Source organism: Lutra lutra, chromosome 9, assembly GCF_902655055.1.
Source record: "Lutra lutra chromosome 9, mLutLut1.2, whole genome shotgun sequence".
Classification (NCBI taxonomy): domain Eukaryota; kingdom Metazoa; phylum Chordata; class Mammalia; order Carnivora; family Mustelidae; genus Lutra; species Lutra lutra.
This window is the reverse complement of record NC_062286.1, coordinates 18649152-18667771: the sequence shown is the minus strand read 5'-3', so window position 1 is coordinate 18667771 and position 18620 is coordinate 18649152. Positions and strand designations below refer to the sequence as shown.

General features: G+C 36.2%; 1 protein-coding gene across 2 annotated transcripts in view; it reads left to right on the top strand.

Annotated features, from left to right (window-relative positions):
• ATAD2B (ATPase family AAA domain containing 2B) overlaps positions 1–18620 on the top strand; it is a 155159-nt gene that overhangs the window by 62029 nt on the left and 74510 nt on the right. For both annotated transcript variants that reach the window (XM_047744659.1, XM_047744658.1), the window contains exons 14-15: positions 6753–6912; positions 12830–12920. In XM_047744659.1, coding sequence (XP_047600615.1) covers positions 6753–6912; positions 12830–12920 — 251 coding nt within the window. The remainder of the gene's footprint in view (positions 1–6752; positions 6913–12829; positions 12921–18620) is intronic.

Sequence of the window (18620 nt, the reverse complement as noted above, 5' to 3'; positions counted from 1 at the left end):
ATGTTAGAAAAAATATCCTCTTATGTTAGACCAAGTTTTGTGTGTGTGTGTGTTTTTTTTTAAGATCTTTATTTATTTATTTGAGAGGCAGTGAGAGAGAGAGAGCATGAGAGGGGAGAAGGTCAGAGGGAGCAGCAGACTCCCTGTGGAGCTGGGAGCCAGATGGGAGCAGAAGGCAGTTGCCTAACCATCTGAGCCACCCAGGTGCCCCACCCACCCTCTTATGTTAGCTTCCACATCTGGTTTCATCTCACTGTTGGGCTTGTTTGTTTTCTTCTGAAAATATGTTCTGTTGTTTTGGTACTTCATTTGTTGGGCAATTTTGGATTGGATCCTGGATTTATTAATGCTCGTTTGGGAAGGCTCTGGATTTTATTATTTTTCTTTTATGAGTAGTATTTCCTATGTTTTACAGATAATTTTCTGCTTTAGGATTGAATTACAGACTGTTTCTTGGCTGGCAGCTTTGATCTTCTTTCAGATCTTTTTTTTTTTTTTTTTAAATCTTTACCAGTACTTTCTTTGCTCTGTGTCTTTGTTGTTAGGGGTCATTTAGAGATGTGGGTAGATGGAGTTTGGGGATGTCTTCCCTGGCTCTTGCCTTTGTGGGATCCCCCATATTCTTTGGTGTTAATGGTCAACCTTCTCTTTTCTGAACTCTTAGGCTGGAAAGTTAAGGGGTTTCCCTTAACATAATCTTCCTTACCTATCTCACTGTACTTAGCCCCATGCTGAAAGCCAGAGGGAGGGGAACTTGCTTTCTCTATGTTCTTCTTTTCTCCAGATGACCATGAATTTCCAGCAAAGTCTGTATGTCTCTGTTTACTTACTAGTTCCTTCAGTGTTTTTGTATTATTACGTACAGGTTTTATAATTATTTCCTGCAGCAGAGCAAGGGGTTTATCTGGCAGGATTTTCATCCATCAAACCTGGAAGGGGAACCTTTGAGTACCGAGTATGCAGGTTTTAATTTCTAAAGTAATTACTGATAGAAATATGTTGTAATTTCTAAAATGTTAGTTGGTAGTTGGAGGGATAGAATAATAATAAAAAAATTGAAATGGAGTCAAGAAGACGAACAGAATCATAGGACCAGTGGGAGAAACATACAAATATAATTTAGAGTTAAACCCAAATACATAAAAAATGACCTGAAATGAAAAGGGACTAAATGTTCTTCTTCTTCTTCTTCTTTTTTTTTTAAGAGCTAACTGTTTATTTTAGAGAAAAAAATGCCATGTGATTTGGTGGGGGGAGCCAAGGTAGAAGGGGGAGAGAGAGAATCCTCAAGCAGACTACCCGCTGAGCATGGACCCCAACTTGAGGCTTGATCCCAGGACGCTGAGATCATGACCAGAGCTGAGATCATGACGTGAGCTGAAATCAAGAGTCCACCGTTTGAGCAACCGAGATGCCCCAGACCAAATGTTCTTTTTTTAAGATTTAAAGATTTATTTATTTATTTTAGAGAGAAAGAGATAGCATGGGGGTAAGGGGCTGAGGGAGAGAATCTTCCAGCAGTCTGATGCGGGGATTGATCTTACCACCCATCAGATGGTGACCTCAGATGAAACTATGAGTGTGAAGCTTAACTGACTGAGCCACCCAGGCTCCCCCAAAGTGTTCTTTTTAAAAGACAAAGATTGTCAAACTGAGGAAAAATAAAATATGATGATACTTTGTTTATAAGAGATATACCATGTATAAGGGTATAGAAAGATTCCAAGTAAAATGGTGGGAAAAAGGCATGCAAAACCTTAGTCAGAAATACACATAGCAGTGTTATTCATAATAGCCAAAACATAAATAATCCATATGTCCATTAACTGCTGAATCCGTAAACAGAATGAGTTACAGCCATACAGTTCACCCTTAAAACGGAATGAAATTCTGACACATGCTGCCTGGGTTTAGCTTGTATGGGTACATGTACATGGATGACCCTCAAAGACTTAATGCTAAGTGAAGTAATTCATACACAAAAGGTCACATGTTACACTATTTTATTTATCTTATTTATTTTTTCAAAAAATATTTGTTTATTTAGAATGAGTGAGTGAGTGCATGAACGGGGGGAGGTGCAAAAGGAGGGGGGGGAATCTGAAGCAGACATGGGCTGATCTGAGCCGCCCACGTGCCCAATACTATTTTATTTATTAAAAATGTCCATAATAGTCACTTGTAAAGTGGGCATGGAAATAGGCCAAGTTAATACTAACAGAATACTGCTGTATCAGTATTAGACAAGATAGACTGTGAGGCAGAAAGCATTATTATACATATAAAGGGACCAATTATAAAAGCTTCAGTTTTTTTTATTAATTTTATTAACATATAATGTATTATTTGCCCCTGGGGTACAGGTCTGTGAGTCGTCAGGCTTACCCACTTCATAGTACTCACCATATCACATACCCTCCCCAGTGTCCATAACCCAACCACCCTCTCCATACCCCCCTCCCCCCAGCAACTCTCAGTTTGTTTTGTGAGATTAAGAGTCTCTTACGGTTTGTCTCCCTCCCGATCCCATCTTGTTTCATTTTTTCCTTCTCTAACCCCCAAGCCCCCTACTCTGCCTCTCAAATTTCTCATATCAGGGAGATTATATGATACTTGTCTTTCTCTGATTGACTCATTTCGCTTAGCATAATACCCTCTAGTTCCATCCATGTTGTTGCAAATGGCAAGATTTAATTTTTGATGGCTGCATAATATTTCATTGTGTGTGTGTATGTGTGTGTGTGTGTGTATACATATACACACACATACTACATCTTCTTTATTCATTCATCTGTTGGTGGACATCTAGGCTCTTTCCATAGTTGGCTATTGTGGACATTGCTGCTATAAACATTAGGGTGCACGTGCCCCTTTGGATCACTACATATGTATCTTTGGGGTGGGTGAACACCTAGTAGTGCAATTACTGGGTCATAGGATAGCTCTGTTTTCAACTTTTTGAGGAACTTCCATACTGTTTTCCAGAGTGGCTGCACCAGCTTGCATTCCCACCAACAGTGTAGGAGGGTTCCCCTTTAATATTTGTTTTTGATAAGGTCACTCATCTCAGAGAATGAGGAATATAGATATCTATAAAAACCTATTACAAACTTAATGTTGAAAGATGAAAACGTTTAATATGACAGTTATAAGCATGACTATGAACACTTTTGATCAATGTTCTACATAGATCCTGATCAGTGTAGTCTGGTGAGACAAAACAATATAAGGTGTGTGTAATGGAGAGGAATAGACAATGCTGTTATTATTGATAGATGATGTAATTATGTATATAGAAATTCCAAAGCAGTCTATAGATAACTTCTTGGATGTAGTAATGAGCATCTAGCAAGATTAAACCAATCATGATAAAGAATTTTGCCTTTCTTTGTACCACTTTTTTGTATTGACAAAATGACTCTGGAATTGATATGGAAATAGAAAGAAATAATAGTGTATACTTTTGTGGAAGAACAAGGTAGGAGTATTTGCTCTGCTAGTTATTAAGGCCTCTTAAGGTTAAGATAACTTGATGTTGGTGGAAGACTAGACCAATAGACAAATGGAATGAAATTCAGAGCCATATATACATCTACACATATATGGGTGCTTGATTTATAATAAAAGAGACAATGCAGTACTGTTGGGAAGGGGTGATCTTTTCAATGAATAATGCTGGGAGAATTGGGTGAAAAAAGAAAATGGATCCTTCTTCACACTATGCAAAACAATTCCAGTTGATTTTATTTAGATCCATATTTGAAGGTAATACAGATACGTTTAGATGATATGTAGGAGAAAGATTTAGGGCAGGCAAGTAGGCCTTGAATGTAGTATTAAGTAGTTCAGACTGTATTTTGAACACTAATCAAGGCTACTAAAGGATTTTGATCCAGGGGCTGGCCATTTGATTTTTCTAAAGAAGTTAGCTTCTGATAGAATCCAAGCTAGGCTGTAATTCTGTTTCTGGCCATAGTTGAGACTGTTTTCTGAAAACCCTTCTAAAGAACACTTAAAAATGCTTATAAATACATTTTTTAAGGTGTATTTATTTCTATGAGAGGGTGGTAGAGATGGACAGGAAGAGAGAGAATCTCAAGCAATTTCCCTGCTAAGTGCAAAGCCGGATTTGGGGCTTGAGATCATGACCCTGAGATTATGACCTGAGCTGAAATCAAGAGTCAGATGCTTAACTGACTGAGCCACCCAGATGCCCCCAAAATGCTGATAAATCTTTACAAACACTTGAAATACCTATCTGTGATTGGAATGTACTAAGGAAAAATTTGAGGTTAAATATGAATTTACACTTAATGATGCTTATTTTGCATCCTTTATATCTGAAGTGAGACACTTAGATCATTAATTTTAATTTATTAGAAAGAACAAGCACAAATCCTTACTATATATGTACACTGAGTCTCTAGCATTTTGGTTCCATTTATAGTTTTGACAAACATTTAGAACAATTTATTTGGGAGTGAGAATGATTTTTTTAACTTATTGAGCATATTGGAGAAGTTGTTTCAGGCAGGTAGATAGAAGTGAGAACAGTTAGAAAAACATTAGGAAGACCTTTGTTACTAGAGCTACGGTTTTTGTATAATTAGACATGCAGCATTTTTATTCAGAAATGTTTAAGTCATAGTTTCAAAAACTAAAATATGCACAGAATGATTTTGAATTGAACTTAGTTTAAAAAGTAGCCATTCTAAAATGGTCACCCAAAAGTATAACAATAATGCAAATGTAATTCTGTAGGAATCTAAACATCATATACATTGCCAGACATAAATCCCCCCCCGATTGCTGTCTTATTAAAAGAGACTTTTATATTTCTTTGAAATTCTTAGTCAGTTTTTAGTAATTTCTACACCTAATATGGAGCTCACATTCACAATCCAGAGATTCAAGAGCCAGCCAGACACCCCTTTATTTCTTTTTTAAAAAGTTTTATTGAGATGGTATTCATACATCATGCAGTTCAGTCTTTTAAGCTGTTTGTTCATTGGCTTTTAGTATATTTCCAGAGTTGTATAATCATCACAATAATCAGTTCCAGAACATTTTCATCTCCCCAGAAAGAAACCTTTTAACCTTTAGCCGTCACTCTCCAGCCTCCTCTTTAGTACCCCCAAATCCTAAGCAACCCCTAATATACATTGTGTTTCTATAGATTTGCCTATTGGATATTTCATATAAATGGAATCATACAGCATGGGGACTTTTGTGACTGGCTTTTTTCAGTTAGCTCAGTGTTTTTGTTTTTAAGATTTTATTTATTTATTTGATAGAGAGATCACGAGTAGGCAGAACAGCAGGCAGAGAGGGGGGAAAATAGGCTCCCTGCTGAAGCAGAGAGCCCCATGCGCCACTCGAACTCAGGACCCTGAGGTCATGACCTTTGCTGTAGGCAGAGGCTTAACCCACTGATTAGGCCAGTGTTTTCAAGGTTCATCCATATTATAACATCTCTCAGTACTTCATTAGTTTTTATTTACAAATTATATTTCATTGTATGATATACCACGTTTTCTTTATCCATTCATCAGTTGTTGGACATTTGCATTACCTCCATTTCTTGGCTATTGTGAATAAAGCTGCTATGAACATTTGTGTATAAGTCTTTTATGAACATTGTTGGATCATATGGTAACTGTGTTTAATAGCTGATGGAACTGTCAGACTGTTTTCAAAAGACATATACCATTTTACACTCCCATCAAGCAGTGTGTGAATGTTCCCATTTCTTTACATCCTTGTCAATACTTACTGTTTGTCTTTTTGACTATTATCATCCTGTTGGGTTTAAAGTGGTACCTTAGGGCGCCTGGATGGCTCAGTCGGTTAAGCGTCTGCCTTTGGCTTGGGTCATGCATGATTCCAGGGTCATGGGGTTGAGTCCCACGTTGGGCTCTCTGCTCAGCGGGAGCCTGCGTCTCCCTCTCCCTGCTGCTCTCCCGCTTGTACTTTCTTCCTCTCTGTCAAATAAATAAATAAAATCTTAAAAAAAAAAAGTACTTACTTGTACTTTCTTCCTCTCTGTCAAATAAATAAATAAAATCTTAAAGAAAAAAAAAAAGCAGGGGCACCTGGGTGGCTCAGTGGGTTAAGCCTCTGTCTTCGCCTCAGGTCATGATCTCAGGGTCCTGGGATTGAGCCCCACATTGGGCTCTCTGCTCAGCAGGGAGCCTGCTTCCCCCTCTCTCTCTGTCAGCCTCTTTGCCTACTTGTGATCTCTCTCACTCTCTGTCAAATAAATAAATTTAAAAAAAAAAAAAAACAAGCAAACTTTAAAGTGTTATGTCATTTGGTTTTGATTTGGATATCCCTGAAGATGGACCCTTTGTATATCTTTTGTGGAGAAATGTCTATTTAAATCTTCTGACTGTTTTTAAGTTGGGTTTATTTTCTTTATATTGTTGAGTTGTAATTGTTCTTCTAGACCCTTATCAGGTATATAATTTGCAGATATTTTCTCCTATTCTTTAGGTACATTTTTCCTGATAGTGCAAAATTGTTAATTTTTATGAAGTCCTTATCTCTTTTGTTGTTGTTTCTGTGCTTTAGGTGTCTATTAATAATGTTTTAATACTTTCAAAAATGATTTCTGTACATATTTTACATTAAGACTTAGTCATGCCATAATTTTATTAGCATATAAGACTGTGAAGTTTAGTGTAAGCAGCAGTTTTTACAGTTTTTTTTCTTTGTTTTTTAATTCATAACTTTGCCTGAAACTTTTGTTACAGCTCTATAGTGTCAACCCTCCTTGCTCTAATGGATGGATTAGATAATAGGGGTGAAATTGTTGTTATTGGTGCTACAAACAGACTTGATTCTATAGATCCTGCTCTTAGGAGACCGGGTCGTTTTGACAGAGAATTCCTTTTCAACCTGCCTGATCAAAAGGTAAAAGTTTCTGTTTTTAATATATGAAGATATATTTGTGATTCAGTTATGAAGCATATATGCACTTTGAGAGTGCATTTTATGAACTTTCATTTAAAAAATTTTGTGCTTATGGGATATCTTAGTAATTCTTAAAAAATGCTTAAATAATTTAGTCTTTTTCTCTTAACAGCTTTTAGAACATTTATGACTTTCAGGAAGAGGAAAACCTGTAGTTAGGTTACTAAAATGCTTACTTACTCTTTTCTTTAGCTTTAAATTTAGATTGTAGTAATTATCTTAGATGGCAGGTTATATATCTCTGGTTAGCCAAAGGAGCTGTGTTCCCATAAAAATAATGTTTTTAGAGTATTAGTGAGATTATGAATAAGAGCCCAATGTTCAAATTTTCATAGAAATGACCATGACATCATATTTAATTAAAAGCAGCAAAAGTTACACATGGGCAATGTATAGTCATTGTGTAAAATGTTATTTAATTCTGCTTGATATTTTTATTGTTGTTCTTGGTTTGAGCAGTTTAATCATTGACTATGTCTTCATTGGAAACTTCCAAGTTTGAAAGGGGGAGATATGAGAAGATACTTTATTTGACAGTGTTTCCCATGTAATTTAACATTACAGATAAGCATAATTAAAACATTTATAACATATAAATATAACCTGAAGAAAGAAGATACTATTTGTGGATGTATAATATATATCCATATATATAATATATTATGTATATTATATTATATAAAATATAACAGTTATACCCATATATATTACATATATCCATATATAATATACACATTTGTAATTGTTATATAGCTTTGATTTTAGATTGTTATATAGCTTTGATTTTAGATCTTCATGTAAAATGCCTGGTTTACATACTTAGAGTAAAAGGCTGTGATTAAGACAGTGTACAAGACTAAGGAAATGAAGGCAATGTGCTGCTGTGTAGAGCAGTTCATACTTCGTCTTGAAATCAGTCTGCACAGTCATTAGTAGTTGTCTCAGTTTTTGATTGACGTCTAACTTAGAGGCTTTAATTTGGTACTGAATTTACCTGACTTTATCAGGATAGGAAACCTACCATATGCAACATCATTTTCAAAACCCAAGTGTAGCTTTCAGGGCTCTATCAGTGCATTGAGGTGTGCTTAGTTGTAGGAGACAAGGCTGAGGTGGGAAGAGCCTATTTCAGCATGGGGAAGCATCAGCCATCTTATGGTCCAAACACATCTTTTAGTGTACGTGGATAATGTGTTTAGTTCTAAGAAACACAGCCTGTGTTCATTTTGGCACAGGAAAGCCATTATCTCATTTACCAGTTGTCTTCTAGTCATGTGGCCCTCAGTCATATATGCCAGTTATAGTCCTCACAATTCAGGTGCAGCTCACAGAGATCAAAGATTTAATAGTAAACAAGGTCTAGAATAGCACTGTCCAGTCAACTTTTCTGTAATGATGGAAATATTCTGTATTTACATTGTGCATTGAGCACTGTCCAGTACGGTAGCCACTAATCACGTTTAGCCCTTGAAATGTCACTAGTGGGACTAAGGAACTGAATTTTAAATTTTCTTTACAAATTTAAATAAAAAAGCATCATATGGGTAGTGGTTTGCTACATTGTACAGCAAGGATCTTGACATAGTTTTCCATGTGAATTTTAACTTCCTACATTTCAAGGAAACACTACTTTGAGACTTAAACCTGAGGTCATTTTTCTTGGTCTGTGTCTGTGGAACAGGCTTAGACTGTTTTTTTTTTTCTTAGATAATATTAAAGTCATGAGATTATAAGATTAAATGAAATTATCAAATCCTCTGTCCTAAGGAACAGTTCATAAGGTAGAAGGAAAAGTATGAGAGTGAATTCTGGAAGCCAAGTGAAGAAAGTGTATCAGTGAAGACATTGTGACTAACTTTGTGATATGTTGCTAAATTAAGTCAGATGAGAAAATTGGCCATTGTTTTTAGCATTATGTAGGTTATCAGTGAACCTGAATGGGAGCAAATTGACTTAGTGTTGGGTGCAAAAAAATTTAACTGGAGTATGGTTAGCTTAAGAGAGAGCAGGAGGAGAGAAATTGGAGACAGAACGAAAGTTAAGTTTTTCAAAGAGTTTTGTTACAAAAGGAAGCAATAGGTGTTGAGGGAATTGGAGGCAAGAGGGAGTGTGTTATTTTTAAGCTGGGACAAATAGCCAACAGAGAAGGAAATTCTGGTGATGAAATTGAGAAAGAAGAATTATCACAGTATGTCCTTAATAAGCAAGAGGGGCCATAGTATTTACTACATGAGTGGTGAGAATGACTTTAGATAGGAATTGGATAGTTTGTCTGTGATACTAGGGAGAAGACAGAATATTATGGGTACAAATGCCTACAGGTAGACAAATTTAGTGTGGAATGTCTCTGGAACTTTTCTTACTGCTTCAGTTTTCTCAGTGAATTAGGAAGCACGGTCCCAATGAGAAGCTGAACATGAAGACAGAGAAACTGAACTAGTCTTTTAGGAGATAGACCTGACGAATGATCTAGGGAAGGATTAAAGGCAGTGATAAGGATCTGCTTGGGACTTTAAAGTGATACCAGTCAGAGTGTCATATTAGTTCTGCAGTTTGGGCTATGGAATATCATGACTCTTGCTGTTTGACCAAATAAGTTAAAAAAAAAAAAAAAGTGAAAGCAAGCCTTGATTCTTCCAAATTTTAGTAATTTTTTAAACTCTTTATTAGCATAAAATAGCACATACCTTCTTCAGGTGCTAATGCTTTTTAATTTTTGTTTTTTTTCTTTATTATCACCAACACTTACGATTATTATTATAAGTATTATGTGTGTATATATGAGTCCTGAGAAATGAGCAGCTTGAATTTGCCTCTGACTCTTAATAATAGAGGAAGCTACTTTCCATTAGGGGAAACAATGTAACTTACTGTTCTGTATGTCATAAAAAGTGCATCATGAATCATTTCTGATTTAAGTAATTTCTTTTTCTATTTCTTGTTTTTTTTTTAAGATTTTATTTATTTATTTGACAGATTACAAGTAGGCAGAGAGGCAGGCAGAGAGAGTGGGGGAAGCAGGCTCCCCACCAAGCAGAGAGCCCGATGTGGGGCTCGATCCCAGGACCCTGGGATCATGACCCGAGCCAAAGACAGAGGCTTTAACCCACTCAGCCACCCAGGCGCCCTCTATTTCTTGATTTTACAATAAAGTAAACTCCGATTGATTATATAGAGCAAGATCAAGGCACTAAATGTATTAGAGATCTGACAATAACTTTTGACCTTAAGCAATTAATTTCATTACTCTAAACCTTTACTTATTTTGTGAAAAGACAGTATAAGAATAGATCTTTTTTGAGACATCTTCCAGCCTGAATTTTTTTGGTGTGTTTCTAGTTCTGAAAGGGTCTTCTAAAATTGATGCCTATGCTGCTAATGAGGTCAAGTAGATTCTTAATGTCATATTCTAGAGAATATAAGGTCTTGGATGATTTTTTTTTACCTTGATTTTATAATTTTTTAGTATCTATTCAGGCAAGTACTTCAAGTCGGAAAAAAATAAGTGTCACATCATTGGTTTATTTTTGGTAGCTGAACACTTAACTTAGAACTTGGAATTAAACCAGTAGCTATTGTTACCAGATTTTATCAACTTTTTGAGCAAGGTTTATCTTGATGACTTTGAAGTTCTTTTTGTTTTGTTCCTGGACCCCAGATTCCTCATTGAGCTAATAAGACTATCATGTTGGTTATAATTTGCTTTTTCATATTCTTTTTTTTTTAAGGATTTATTTTTTTATGTTGGAAAGAGAGTGCCAGTAAGTGCACATGAATGGGGGTAGGGGCAAGAGGAAGAAGGAAAGAGAGAAAGAGCCCTCAGGCAGACTCCCTCTTGAGTGTGGAGCTCCATGTAAGGCTTGATCCTGGGACCTGGAGATGACTTGAGCCAAAATCAAGAGCTGGCTGCTCAGCTGAGCCACCCAGGCTCCCCTGTTTTTCCTAGTCTTAAAAGCTCAAGTAGCATTGTTTTGTTTTGTTTTGTTTTTTAAAGATTTTATTTATTTACTAGAGAGAGAGATCACAAGTAGGCAGAGAGGCAGGCAGAGAGAGAGGGAGAAACAGGCTCCCCCTGAGCAGAGATCCCGATGTGGGGTTTCATCCCAGGACCCTGAGGTTATGACGTGAACCAAAGGCAGAGGCTTAACCCACTGAGCCACCCAGGTGCCCCTCAAGTAGCATTGTTGAGGGTATGAGTGCATTTAAGTTTTACAGAGTGTTTTTCCTTGAAAGAAGGCAAAAGTGAAAATAAAAGTCTGATATGACTCTTCATGATATACTGTCAGTTGATTATGGATTCTTACTACTTCAGTTGCTTTTTGACTGTGAAAGAAGAAGAAATTTCATTTAATTTGAACCCAGGATCTTAAAATTTTGATTGTGCTATACAGTTCGATTTAAGGTAGAGAATGCTCTTTTGAAAACAAAAAAATCAAGGTAGAATTGCTCAAATATTTGATTTTTTTTTAAAGATTTTATTTATTTATTTGACAGAGAGATCACAAGCAGGCAGAGAGGCAGGCGGAGAGAGAGGAGGAAGCAGGCTCCCTGCTGAGCAGAGAGCCTGATGCGGGGCTCGATCCCAGGACTCTGGGATCATGACCTGAGCCGAAGGCAGCGGCTTAACCCACTGAGCCACCCAGGCGCCCCAAATATTTGATTTTTTAAATGAATTAAATTAATATTTACTGAAATATCACCCTGTTATTTATTAAATGCCAAACATTATATTTCTTTATTTCATTGAAAACTTTTTCTACTTAAAACTTTTTCCAAGTTTTAAATTACTTGTTTAGCTTGTCAGTCATAATAATTTATGCATATGATAGAACCAAGAGTTTTATGAAATCTAAACCTGTAGTTTGTTTAAAAGTTAGCACTAATTGGGGTGCCTTACTGGCTCAGTCAGCAGAGCATGTAACTTTTGATCTTAGGGTCATGAGTTCAAGCCCCAGGCTGGGTGTAGAGCCTGCTTTAAAAAAAAAAAGCACTGAGTAATGTATGGAATTGTTGAATCATTATGTTATCTATCTCAAACTATTTATTTATTTATTTATTTATTTAGTTAGTTAGTTAGTTATTTGACAGAGATCACAAGCAGGCAGAGAGAGAAGGGAAGCAGGCTCCCCGCTGAGCAGAGAGCCCTATGTGGGGCTCGATCCCAGGACCCTGGGATCATGACCTGAGCCGAAGGCAGAGGCTTAACCCACTGAGCCATCCAGGGGCCCCTCTATCTCAAACTTTTATAACACTCTATATTAATTATTATTTAAAAAAAGGGTTATACATGTTATAATACATTAAAGTTCCTTCTTCATATGTATTTGGGTAAAAATGATCTGATGTGGTAGAACAGTGAAACTTAGTTTTGAATGTAGTCCTAGATCAGTGAGTATCAGTCACTTAGTCATGTTACATTAGTCAGTTCCTTCACCTCTCAGAATATTAAATATCTTAGTTTGTGAAACAGAGACACGATCTCTCTTACATACTATTTATTCTATTGTTATTGTGGGAATCAGAGTTGATGTAGATGCCATGGTATTTAAATTTCTTTTAAAATAGTTGTTTTTCAGGGCACCTGGGTGGCTCAGTGGTTAAAGCCTCTGCCTTTGGCTGAGGTCATGATCTCAGGGTCCTGGGATCGAGCCCCGCATTAGGCTCCCTGCCAAGTAGGGAGCCTGCTTCCCCCGCTCTCTCTCTGCCTGCCTGCCTACCTGTGATCTTTGTCTGTCAAATAAATAAATAAAATCTTAAAAAAAAATAAAACAATTGTTTTTCTGGGGTATGGTGAGTGCATAAATGTGTTCCAGCTAATACATTTCACAGGTTGTTGATATTATACTTTTTTTCTTAGGCAAGAAAACACATTTTACAAATCCATACCAGGGATTGGAACCCAAAATTGTCAGATGCTTTTTTAGGTGAACTGGCTGAAAAATGTGTTGGTGAGTGCTATTATTTGAATTCTTTGATCGTTATTGTTTGTTCTGCTCAGCCTGCCCTTATGTTTGGAATGTGAATGAGTGTAGTTATGTCTGTGCAGTAAATGGCTGGCTCTGCCTTTAAATGTAAGAATTATTTTGAACATTTCTCTTGAAATTAAACACTTCTAAGGTACAATTTTAGCTGCCATTAGGTGTTTGATTATTAACAAAGCTAGTAATAATATGCCTTTCATTGAGTGCTGGATTTCCATAATATTACTGCTGTGCGTTCTTTTGGGAGTTGTTCCCTCTCAGAAATTTTACTAAGAAAAATAAGCTTAACCTTGAGAAATAAAGTCCATGTTGAGGGCAAGACTGTAGTCTTTTACTTTGCAGATTATCTGATGTGCTCGTCTTCATGCCTGTGGTCTAGAAAGAAGTTGAGTGAGAGGAGTCTTCAAAAGAAAATATTTATTGGCATCTGCTAGTATTTCCCAAATATAAAACTTTCCAATTTAATCTTAAATTATTAACAGAGTAGAAGATCCTCCTTACAGCGTGAATGAAAACTATTGTCCTAAAAGGATGTAGTGAGAGAGATGTGCATACATGATCATATATAGGAGATGGAATTCAAGGGTTTTGGAATTCAGGTTTTTGGCTCTAATTAGGTCTGAAATAAAAATGATTACACTATTAAACAACGGAGTATACACACTGGTATTTCTCCTTCATTCTTTTTCTGCCTTTTGTCTGTTTTCCTCTTATTCTCTCACAAATAAAAATTAAAAAATCTTTCTCCATGAACTTTTAAGCATTATGAAAAATCCCCAAACTAAGTTCACTAACAATCAGCAGTCTGCTTGGGAAAACTTTAAACTTACCAAAACCAGAAAGAATAACTTAGTTAAAAAAATCATTGGGATCCACCATCAGATATTAAAACTTAAATAGAACATTAGTCCATTCAGTTAGCTACATCCGAATTATCCTCTTCATCCACAGGGACCTCCATCTCCGAAGCAGCATCCCTCAGCTTTTGAACCACAAAGACCTCGACATCTTCTGGTGAGGAGAAAACGTAAATCTCTCCAGCACTACTCCAGTTTAAGCTTTGCCTGGTATAAGAGAGCATGCGCCAAACCCATTTCGTGTAAATTTGGCTTGACTTTTGCAAAGCCTTGTGCTGCTTATGGGAGAGGGTGGTATTTGGTACAAAATCCAGTCTTTTCCCTTTTTGAAATTTGATCCCTTTTATTTCCTACTTTTTATGATATTATTTTATTAGAGTACTGAGGAGACTGGGAAATCTTTGTAGATTTTTCTGTGACTCAGTCTCAGAATGATCCTTAACTGAAATAAGCAGAAGTCTTCAGATAACTTTGGAAATCCCCTAAACAATAGGTATATTAAAATTACTTGCTATTACCCTGTCTACCATCTGAAATGTTACACTCTAATTCTTTATCCTAAATATAAGAATCTTAGTTTCCTTTATTCATTTCCAAAGGCCACAACTTCTCATTAATTCCCAGTGATTTATTTAGCTTTTAGTCAGTTTCTTAAGTTTAAGCATTTAAAGACATGATTTCTTACAGGACTAAAAAATTTCTCTTGCCTTTTGAGGGTGGTGGTGGTGATGTTTTAGGATCTGCTTCTATCTACACCATTTTCTTCCTAGAGAGTGACATAAGAAGCCAGTTGTACATTAAGACAAAAAGTCAAATGCGGGTCTTCAAACAGGAATGAAATAGTAATACACTTTAAATTCATTATGAACTTACCACTTTCTGTATCCCAAACATGTTTTAACATGTATGGGTTCAGTTCAGTGAAATTTATGCCTAACAAAAAGAATAGGTTGTCTTGATAAAAAACTGCAAAGACAGCTGACCTCTTCATATAGAGGTTATGGATTTGGTATCTTTTACCTTGAAATAAATTCCCAAGTACGTGGAGAGGTTTGGATGATTAATAGGGGTGATTTTTGAAAGTAGTCCTCAGATAATTTCAGTGTCTAGATCACATTCACAAATAGTAGGAGCTTAAGGTTACGAGGACCTCAAATCTAATCCTATTTCTCTATTTATTTTCACTAAGAGGGCCGTAACAGTGGAAGTGTATCAACGAGGCATCTATCTTGTGGGCCTTCATTATGTTTGATGTTTTATTTAAACAGTAGACTTCATGGGCCGCCTGGGTGGCTCAGTGGGTTAAGCCTCTGCCTTCGGCTCTGGTCATGATCTCAGGGTCCTGGGATCGAGCTCCGCATTGGGTTCTCTACTCAGCGGGGAGCCTGCTTCCCCCTCCTTCTCTGCCGGCCTCTCTGTCTACTTGTGATCTCTCTTTCTCTGTCAAATAAATGAAATCTTAAAAAAAAAACAAACCCAGAACAGTAATTTGATAAAATTTTAGTATTAACACTGTCTAGTCTATAACCTTTTTGTATTTTCAGTTTTTCAGACAAGTTTCCATTTAAGTGGTGGTTAAGAATGCTTTTTCTTGGGGTACCTTGCTGGCTCAGTAGAGCATGCGACTCTTGATCTCAGGGTTGTGAGTGTACGCCCCACATTAGGCATACATCATACCTAAAAAAAATGCTTTTCTTTCTTTTTTTTTTTAAATTAACATATAATGTAATATTTGTTTCAGGAGTACAGGTCTTTGATACATCCGTCTTCACAAAACCCTGCACTCACCACAGCATCCCTCCCCAGTGTCCATCAGCCAGCCATACCATCCTCCCACCCCACACCCCCCAGCAACCCTCAGTTTGTTTCCTAATATTAAGAGTCTCTTAATGATTTGTTTCCTCTGGTTTCATCTTGTTTCATTTTTTCAAAAGAATGCTTTTCTTTGGTATCTAGATATTTGTGTTCATCAGAATATTAGAATTTTAATGGTAGAATTAATACATTTATGGAATTCTCATGAAAGGGATGTTGATATTTTCTTTTAACATCAAGTTTTAACTTTCAAAGGGCTGTAGTATATTATCCATTTATTTATTTATTTATTTGTTTGTTTGTTTTTTTAAGATTTTATTTATTTATTTGACAGAGAGAGACACACAGAGAGAGGGAACATAAGCAGGGGGAGTGGGAGAGGAAGAAGCAGACTTCCTGCTGAGGAGGGAGCCTGATAAGGGCCTTGATTCCAGGCCCTGGGATCATGACCTGAGCTGAAGGCAGCCAGCTAATGACTGAACCACCCAGGCACCTGTATTTTCCATGTATTTAGAATGATCATATTATCTATATCTATTTTCCTACATCAGGATGCTTTGGAGAGTGAAAAAATTAAGACAGGACGAGAGGCCCAAACCAGGACATGTGATCTTAAATATAATCTCTTTAGCCATGGTTATCATGTAATTTTAATTTTGTTTTAGAGTCTAGTAAAGGAGGCATATTATTAATCCAGTAGTTCTCAGTTTTTTGTTTTGTCTATCAGAATCAAAGCTTTCTCAAAATACACATTTATGATATTAAATTACCAGAGATTCTGATTCACTAAGTTCGTTAGGAATCTATTTCTGTTTCAGTTTCATCATTTATTCAGATCAGTGGTCAAGATTAAAAACTACCGATATAAACCAGTAATTCTCATTCACAGGCAAATGTAATGAAGATAAATCCTCTTTTTTCTAGTCTGTTGATTATGATAATCCAAGTGAAGATTTATTTCCTTAAATGGGACCTATTGTTGCCCTTTTAAATTATCTTTAGTAGAGTAAGCAAAAATGAGTAGTACATTGCTATTATGTAAGTTACTAACATGTCACACATAAATGTTATGGGTATCGTTTGTTACATAAAATATCTTTTAGTGGCTTTTTTTCTGTTCTTTGTTTCTGAGCTTTCTAAAAAATTTAGGTTTCTTGCTCTTAGAAATAGGATCATATGGTATGTTTGCCAACTGTGTTGTATATGCTTTCAAAGAAGAAAAAAGAGTGGTGGTTTATATTGTTTGAAGATGGTAGATTGTTTTTTACTTCCCCTGAAATGAATTATTTCATTAACTATTTATGACTAAGATGGTATTTTATAGTTATTTTATTGAACTGCTATAACTAGGATACGTTCAGCATAGGAAAAGATACCTTTTTTCATGTTTATTCATTGAGAAATAGAATAAAAAATGAAAGACTAATGGTTAATTTGGTTATTTTGAGAATTATTTGGGAGATTGTTGTCTTGGGACAGTGTTAGTGCTTTATCTGCTTATAATTTTCTGAATTAGATTTTCACAGGTTATACTAAGTTTTCCCTTAACTCTGAATATTTCTTTAAGAATGGAATATTTTTGTGTTTTTCCATAATTTTCATTGAAATTTTTATTCATAGTAAGTTGGCTTAATAATAAAAGAATTTAGATTTCTTAAAAAAAAAAAAAAGCCCAGTAAATATAATTCTTCCACTTTTTGTGGTAGTATATGGTAACCTCACAGTTACACAATCCCAAACTATCACCTTGGAGTTACTGTTTTCTTCTTTCATTCGTGAAACATTTATTGGATATCTACTGAATGCCAGGCTAGGCATTATTTTCAGTATATGAGATATGTTAGGGAACAAAACTGATCAATACCCATACCCTCACAAAGCTCACATTCTGGTTGGGGAAGGCAGACAGTAAACATAATAGGTAAATGATAAAAGTGGTACATGCTATGGAAAAAAGGGAGCAGAGTAGGGAGGATTTTTCTGTTTCTGTAGGACTTGATCAGCAAGATCACGTGCCCTACTAATAATAGAGATACAGTTCATTGTAGGTGTGTGAGTCACTTACAGTTTGATTTATACAGTTTTGTGCCTTAATGTTTTTTTCCTATTGTCAGGGTCCGTAATCAAAGGAGCGAGATTGATACAAAGCGAAGGTCAAGCTTTCGCGCCAGGCATGGAGAATCAAACTGACTGGTCAGGGCCGTCTCTTACAAAGAGGCGACCCCTCCCAGCTTCACAGACTAACTTTTATAGAGGTAGTTTAACTGGGCTATACACAGGTGGCCAATGAGATTGCAATACACAGAGAAAACTGCACAGTCATGCTAGGTCTTGCCACACACAGAAAAAACTGCTAGGTAACACACAGGTGGCCAATTGAATTTCAATTGGCCACCTGTGTGTTACCTAGCAGTTTTTTCTGTGTCTAGCTCCTTTGATTACGGACCCCAACACCTGTCATTTAGTCTGCGGCTATTTTCTGCTCACAGTTTTTCTAATCACCGTTTTTATTATTTAAATGTTCCACAAGGTCATTGCATAGTATAAAAAGATAAATAAACTTGATGCCACTCTTTGAAGAACTTAGGGTCTCAAGTTTTAAAACTAGTTTGAGTGGTGGCTCCCCCTGCTAGCATGCAAGTTTAATTGCTGACATAAAAAACAACATGGCTGGTTTGAGGTTTTCTTCCTTTTTGTGGTTAAGACCTAACAGTTTGTGTGTTTTTGTATGTATTTGTTGCTTAAATGAGTGAAATGACTTAGAAGCAGGGGCTTGATCTGTTAACTACATTATCAGTTAATTGTGGGTAACGGCTAATACCCTGTGTTGGTATAGCCTGTAGAACTAGATTATCAGTTATTTTAAGCTAAACGTATATATTAAAAGGAAGTTAATGTGGAATATTAATGGATTCTTAGTCCCTTTAATACCTTTGAAATTATTAGAGATGGTGATGACTTTAAACTATAATTTTGGGGTAATTAAATAGAAACT